The sequence below is a fragment of the Cloeon dipterum genome, chromosome X (assembly GCF_949628265.1).
Source record: "Cloeon dipterum chromosome X, ieCloDipt1.1, whole genome shotgun sequence".
Lineage (NCBI taxonomy): Eukaryota > Metazoa > Arthropoda > Insecta > Ephemeroptera > Baetidae > Cloeon > Cloeon dipterum.
Window position 1 is genome coordinate 19,353,329 of NC_088790.1, and position 7,747 is coordinate 19,361,075.

The window sequence follows — 7,747 nt, forward strand, 5'->3', positions numbered from 1 at the left end:
TTGGTGACATTGCTGCGTCTGCTGAATTTACAAAATTTGATTAAACCTTTGCGAGATGAAAGTTGATAGATTTTTCTTAACCCCATAAAATATCACAGAGAACGCTTCGTGATAAAATTGATTTGTTATTGATCGTTAAAAATTCATCGGTTTAATTTAACACAAAATTATAGTAATACACTCTTTATGCTCTTTATATTTCCGCGCTATAAAGATGGGCGCGGCTGTGGTCGCGCATTCAGCGTTGGAGGGGCACGCGGCACGCGAAAGAGCAAAACAAAAATGGCGACCACAACAGAGAGTTGTTTTTGGTGTGGTCAGAATTTCCAGGACGAATTTGTGGTGAAATGTGGTGCCTGTGCAAACTCATATCACTGCAGGTAAATTCTTGAATCTTTCAACTTCTAGTTTTCTCCGGAATCGCGGCCAAAAGTTGCTTCTTCGGCTCACTTTCGTGTTTGCCAAGTGTCGGTGACCTCAGCTGGTTTTAAATTGTAGCTTGATTATAATTTGGAAACCATTTACATTTCTACTCTGAGACTTATGCCGAGTGTTTTCTTCTAGATGTGTCGACACGTTAGAAGTTGTGGCTCAGGATTTTCAAGACTACCACTGTTCACAGTGCGTTGCTCTCGTGGGACCCACCATTTGTAAGTTCTATCTTTTTTATCGACCTTTGCCACGACTTGCTGTACTGCTGGACTCTCTTTATTGATAGCGTTTTTCCTCAGACAAAGATCCAGCCAACTATCACAGACACGACCGGTATGAAGTTGGAGCCGAGAATCTTCCGACTCAAACAGGCACTCCACATTTTATTTCCGAGCTGAAGACTCGTATTTTCTGCAGGTTTATCCTCGCCTTTCATTCTCCTGTAATTGGGATTCAATATGTATTTTTCCAGTGCTGGTGAGATCGTGAAACTCGTTAACGGAACTGACTTCAATGTAAATTATCTCTCGGAAATTGGATTCATGAATCCAATCCTGCTCGAGCCAGCGGAAAGCATAGAGGGCTTCAGGATGGTGCCTACCAATTTTGATTTTCCAAATGTGCCTCACGTTATAGGTATTAATCACTCCAGTTATAATGATGTTTTGTAATGATGGACAATTTTCCATAGCTTAATTTGAAATAACCCATTTTTGAGATGATTTCATTTTCTAAAAAATAATATGAATAAAATTTGTCTGCTTTGGGTTTGGTATTGATTAAAAAATGTTATGTTTCAGATGGTAATATAGAATTCACAGCGATTTGTTGTACAAGTCAGTCTGCCACACGACTCACAGTGGATGAATACATAAAATACTACATTAGCGGTGACAGGAGACGGATTTTGAACGTTCTTAGCCTTGAGTACAACCACACAGAGTACGTTGACCACAGCAAACGCCTAAGTAAGACTCACGCTTCTTTTTTTCAGGCTGAACAAATTAGTTGTGGCGCCCTTGGTCATCCGTCAAATGGACTGGAGAAATTGTGTAGTGTCAGCAAGCGAATGGCCGCAGACTTTTGACGACCGGCCCGTAAACAACTGTCTCATAATGAGTGTGGCGGACTGCTACACCGACTTCCACATGGATTTTGGTGGCTCTTCAGTTTGGTATCATCTGCTCAAGGTGAGAAATGGGACCTTTTTAGCACTGAAGCTTTGTTATGAACGCGCTTTTATTGTTTACAGGGAGAAAAGGTGTTCTATCTGATTCCACCAACGCAGCCTAACAGAGCAATGTACCAGCGCTGGCTCAACTCACCCAAGAGACTTGAAATGTTCTTTGCAGACCAGGTTAGACCATTTCCTTGACATAGAAATGTTTCCTTAAACTCTTGGCCCAAAGTTTTCTTTATGACCAGACAATGTAACCTTTTAATTTAAGTTAATAATTGTTTCTTTAATCATGTAGTTTTAATTTGAACCAATAAACAATTTTTCGGTTAGATAATTTTAACCGTTATTCTTCAAAAATTTATGATTGTTTTAGGTTGAAAAGTGCTATCAGTTTGTGTTGAGAGCTGGCCAAACCCTTGTACTGCCCGGCGGGTGGATCCACGCTGTTCTCACGATGCAGGACTCCATAATGTTCGGAGGCAATTTTCTGACCGATTTTAACATTGAACTTCAACTCTCGTGAGTCTCTCTTGGCCAAAATTTTGTTATTGAGTTTAAAACCGCAATTGGTAGGGCATATGCGATTGAGATGGCCTCACACACTCCAGCCGGTTTCTGTTTCCCCAACTTTGAAGGCCTGCACTGGTTCGCAGCAGACTCGATCACCAGTCGACTACGGCTGATGCACCAGAACGGCCTCAAGTGTCCAGACTATTTGCTCAGAGGGGTCAAGGCTCTCAACACACACCTCAAAGTATGGAAAAATAAGGACGTAAGTTGCTCTTGATTACAATTTTTGCAACTTTGTAATGCTCAGAGTGCTGTTCAGATACTATTTGATTTTTAAAGAAAATTCTGAATATTTAAATTGCTAATGACCCTATTTTCACTTTAGTAAGACAGTTTATTTAATTCATTCAACGACGTTTCTGGTCATTTTTGAAAAGTTTCTCTAATTGTGACTTGAAAATGTGTTATGCTAGACGCAGAAGGGCCGGAATGTAAGTGTTCCGACGCCATTGGATGGAGCAAATGTACTTAGAGAACTGAACAAGGCTATCCGTAACGCAGAACGGCTAATCAACACCTTGAATCCACCAAAGCCTGAGCGGGAATCCAAGAGGATGAAGAAGAAGCCCATTGACAAGGACTTTGTTGATCTCTCACAGCCTCTTTCAGCCAAAGTCACACAAGAGGTATTGCAAATTTGTATTGAATCAAATAAATTTTTATATCTTCAGGTTGGACAATGCATATAACGATATAACAGATTTTTTTTATCAGCGGTGCAACAGAAATGAATTTCCAGATGATTAAGCCAATTAAATCCCTAGAAAATGAAAACAGAAATTACAGAAACATTTACAGTCGTTATTGAAAAATTTAACCACTACATTTCAGTTAAACAAAGAAAATCACATTTTAGATTTTTTATTACATTTTTTTGGTTGTACGCACTAGAATTAAAATTTTTAAATTTGTTTTGGTCTAATAGTTTCACTGTTTACTTACCTGATCAGCTGGACCAATATTCCTGTCCTGCTCCCTCTGTCAGGTGGAGCTAGAAGTAAAATTCACAGGGGGTGGTGTGGAAGTACGCGTTTAGTTTGCGTGCACGTGGTCGCTGCTCCAACGTCGAAATAAAAATAAAATTGCATCAATACTCCCTATTTGATTTCAGAGAATTAGTCTGAAGGTGATAAGTAACAAAATGGATTTTGTATCGGAGACGTCCAGCTTCGACCACTACCCTGGTGAACAAAAAGAAGAACCTATACCAGAATTGAAAGCTGAGCGTGTAAGCAGTCTGAAGTTACGGTTCACTTTGGGGTAAGTTTCTAAAATGATAATGCATGAAGTTTTTAGCTTTTCTACGGTTTGTTGGAAGGTTTGTTCTATCGCTATCAGTTTAAAATTAATTAATTATGATCGTTTCACACTGGCTACAAATAATATTAAAACATAGAAATTGCATCCGTCTCTTACAAAATAAATTTTAGTTCTAAAATTAAATTTAAAAGAATGAAATCTATAATGCAAGTGGATATAATTGTAGAATTGAATCACCAGTTGCGTTAGCCCTTAGTATTCGAATTCACCTATAGATGTTGTTTCTTTAGATTTTAATGAACTTCCGCTTTGATTTAAGACTCAATCCTGCTCAAGATGACTTTGACCAGAATAATCTAGTTTCCACTCAACCAACTGTTTTGTTTTCATTTTCCTGTCAGTTTAATTTTGTAGTTGCCTGCCCACAATTTTGTTTTACCCTAAAATCTGGTGAAAATTAATAGATAGTGATTGTCGATTTGCTTGATTTGTATTTAACAGAGACAAATCCCTGGCTGAAACCTGCGTGCCTGCTGTCAAAGCGAAGGAGCCAAGAGATCCATACGCCTTCGACGCCAGCGACGATGACCAGTTGAAAATTGACGAGAGACCCAAGAAAATTCGCAAGTCAGACAAAAAGTTGCCGATGGAGGAGGTGCTAGAGCACCCGGTATTTCTGCAGGACGCTGTGATGGCCCCTGTCGAAACGGTGGGCACTCTTGAGTTGGGCGGTGAGGTTGACGTCGTAGCCTACGTTGATCCAAGCAAGTCACGTAGCAGCAAGGAGTCCAAGGGCAGCAAGTGAGTTCTACCCTCAGCATTTGAAATTCATTTTTTATCGCAGGAGTAGTCGTTAATTCCTCATTAATTCCCTCGGTAGAAATCCAAACTGTTACCTGAAAGTATTTTTTATTATTTGAACAAATGTTTGTGCTATTTGTAAAAAAATCCTGTTTTGTCAGTAAATGAAGCATTGTATTTTAGAATTTTTATTCAAAAATTTACAAACTCTTGTGTTCCAGGAAAAGGAAAAAAGAAAAATCTGAGAAACTTTTCACCAAGCCAGAACCGCCAAAAATTCTGCTAAAACCGCCTTCAAAGCCGCAGGAAACGTAAGTCTAATTTTGATATGATTAAAACACCTGTTCTACTTGATTTCAAAAACTCTGTAAAACTAAATTACACAATTTTGCATGATTACTATTAGGACCAAAGTTGTCTCGCTAAAGTGTATTAAATGTCGCCTCTATTTGACTTTGCAGTATCAGCCTGGGCACTGTCTTGCCTACAATTGGACGCATGCAATTATTGGTGAATGAGCGGCCATCAAAATCGCAACAGCCAATTCTGCATCATCAGCCTGCTGCAGCAAAAGCGACCGTACAGCAGTCATTCGCTGAACCAATAGCCCCCGTGCATGGGCCAATACTTAGAATAAACTTGCGATTGCCGGAAAAGAGGAGCAGGGCTCCTGTGGCTGAGGAACCTGCTGAGGAGCCTGCCACCAATGTGCATCAGGATGAAGACTATGGTGAGTGAAACTGAACATTTTATTATTTTTAATACGGTTAAAATTTGTTTTTGCATTTAATAACTGACAGAAATTTAATTCCCCCACCTGCAAATGTCAGATTAGTGGTTTTTCTCGACTCAAAGCATAATTTTGATTGTATTTGAAATCTTTGGGATTTTAAATTTACTCATTTGGATGATAAAATGATCAAATATGCCGAGTTTACGGTTTTCTTTTATTTTAAAGCTCGGTACTCATGTCACAAATTGAATTTTCTAACGATTTTGTTCTGCTAAAAACGGCACATGAAGGTTTAATATCAGTAACATATTTTATTGCAGTGTACCCGCCGTTGGACGGTTCTGACGATGAGGACTTTGTGTTCAAGCCAAGGGGTCGGCGCAAGATGGACGAGGCGTGGAACCCCAAGGCCAGGGTGGGGCCCGTCGTTCCTAAGAAAGACAGACCAATCAGGGAAGGCACCAAGAAGCAGGCGGTTGAGAAGGGCCTAGAGGCGGCCGCAGCCAAGAGAGCCGGACAGCCGGTGAGTCCACTTACTCCCAGTTCTGTTCCTTGTTAGGATTAAAAATTTTCTTTTCAGGCTGCCAAAAGGGCGTACATCAGGAAGAAGCCACGGCAGGCGCCAAAGAGCAGTTCACCAGGTAGGAAGTTAATTGCAATACACGTTTTCTTAAAACTGATGTCATTTGTTCAGAGGTGAACACAACCACGGCTCACGGACCCGGAAACTTGGTGATCGCTCCCATCGTGTCAGCGGTAAAAAAGCAAGATAAGGGTCAGTTTTGGATTTTAATATTGATTTAGCTTAAGAAAGGTCTAGGGAAAGTCAAAAATTATATTTAAAGAGATTAAAGGTTGGCGCCTGATTGTCGATAAGAGACATTTTTTTTAGACTGGGCTTGAAGTTTTTATATGCCATTTGGGTGCACTAGAAGTTGGTATCTCTCAATTTTAAATGAATGTATAAACGTGTTATTTATTGCGGTTTTTTGCATTTTATTTTTTTCACTAAGATATTCTATGCACTTCTTGTGAAAATTGATGAAATGATATTTAGGTCTGGAGATAATTATTACTCATTCGTTAGCTATTATTAGTAATTGTTGACGTTTTGAGAAATGTTTACTGATTTCCTTCTTATTTTACAGCTAAAAAGCCAAAGAAAGGAATGAAAACACCCAAGCAGCGGCTCGGAAAGATCTTGAAAATCCACCGAATGAACCTCAACTAGGCTTAATTCTTTTTTTAATAGCTTTTTTCAGTTCCTACAAAAATCTTTTCTCTTTCCAATTGGAACCTTTTGATATGAAATGAATGATGTTTAATAAATCTGGTATGAGTGGTTATTTTTTTTTGGTTTTTTGGCTAGTCAAAAATCCAAGCGTTTGGTTTTTGCCATTCCACGCACACCGAGTGTGTCAAAGGTTAGTGTTGTAAAGAGTTTTTAAAAGCATAATTTCCGTCCTGCTATTGACAAGCATCTTTTCATAATACACGAGACTACAGTAGTGGAGCATTACATGACATTGGTTGCAAATAAATATCTCAGATTGTGTTTGAGTGCGGTGAACAGTGTACAAATGTTTAGTAACAAAACTGTCTGAAGATGTCTAATTTTTTAAATACAATGCAAAAGCTACTGTGTACTTAGGGAATAAATGTTTGAATAATCAAGATATGATTATTAAAGGTCACTGTCAATAAAATTATATGATTAGTCAAAAAAGGTTATCATTTTGTTTCTCCCCTGCGAAATATTCATATTTAATGCTAATTAAAATGTTTGTACCTTATAATTACATGATTATTCTTGACATCAAGGAGGAGTTAATTGAGTAGGAATAACATGTATAAATTATGATCATGAAAATTAACTTTGCTTGCGAGTGAAAAAATCGGGCAAAAAACACTACACCTGCCCGCTAGTTAGGTCGAGAATAAAATCTGATGCGTTATATAGCATAACATTATGGCTCGTTTCAGGTTTGGTCTGATTATATCTTCTTATTAATCTGCTGGATATGATAATCACTCTATCAAACAGGCTGAATCACCGCGTGCCGTTTGTTTCTCTTAATTATGGACACGCGAACGTGTGTGGGCCCATCTCTTATGAATTGCAGTCGCTCGATCATGTTTTCAAATTGGCCATCCTGCCGTTAGTCAGAGTAATCATCCTTGAAAATCAAACCGCTGACACACTTTTCCAAAGAAGAAACAGTTCGATTTACAATTTTGAATGCACAATAAATTCTCCTCTAAAATTTTTACAATCAACAGCAAATTCAAAAAAAGCTTGTTTGAATTGATTTTTATCTAAGGCCGGACTTTATTTGCAATAAATCTGCTTCTCGTTGTTTGTGTCGAGACCCAGTTCATTTATTGCTTCGAAATTGATTATTGTAACTAAAATTTCAAAATCAATAAAAATAGTCACATTTTTCCATTAAAAAACTAGCTTCCACATTTCTCAAAAATCAATTTGCTCTCCATTTTCATTACAAAGTGTCTCTTTATGAAACGACCGATGAAAAAAAATTTAAACAAAAATATTTTTTCTATGCCTCATACGGTTATAACATAATGCAGTGAATTTTTTATGTTACTAGTTAAAAGCTAGAGGTTAAAAGGCATAAAAATCAAATTTTTCGCCCATGTACAGAAATGATAGTAAGATGAATTAGTAAAAAGGTGTTGGTCAGTGGTAGAGGAGAGAGATGGAGCGAAGATTCCCGAGTGCGCTGCTCCAGTGGCTCCACTCCCTGCTCGCT

At 38.3% G+C, this 7,747-nt stretch overlaps 1 protein-coding gene across 1 annotated transcript; it reads left to right on the forward strand.

Annotated features, from left to right (window-relative positions):
- Nucleotides 1-261: 261 nt before the first annotated feature.
- On the forward strand, nt 262-6,319 carry LOC135946106 (lysine-specific demethylase 7B-like). The gene is made up of 18 exons (XM_065494164.1): nt 262-380; nt 565-650; nt 732-849; nt 905-1,068; nt 1,233-1,374; nt 1,427-1,622; nt 1,685-1,789; nt 1,986-2,131; nt 2,186-2,384; nt 2,596-2,808; nt 3,294-3,442; nt 3,944-4,243; nt 4,465-4,554; nt 4,705-4,973; nt 5,297-5,499; nt 5,557-5,617; nt 5,671-5,751; nt 6,125-6,319. Exons 1-18 carry the CDS (start codon nt 283-285, stop codon nt 6,205-6,207), a joined length of 2,703 nt encoding a protein of 900 aa, XP_065350236.1. The 5' UTR covers nt 262-282; the 3' UTR covers nt 6,208-6,319.
- The last annotated feature ends 1,428 nt before the right edge of the window (nt 6,320-7,747 follow it).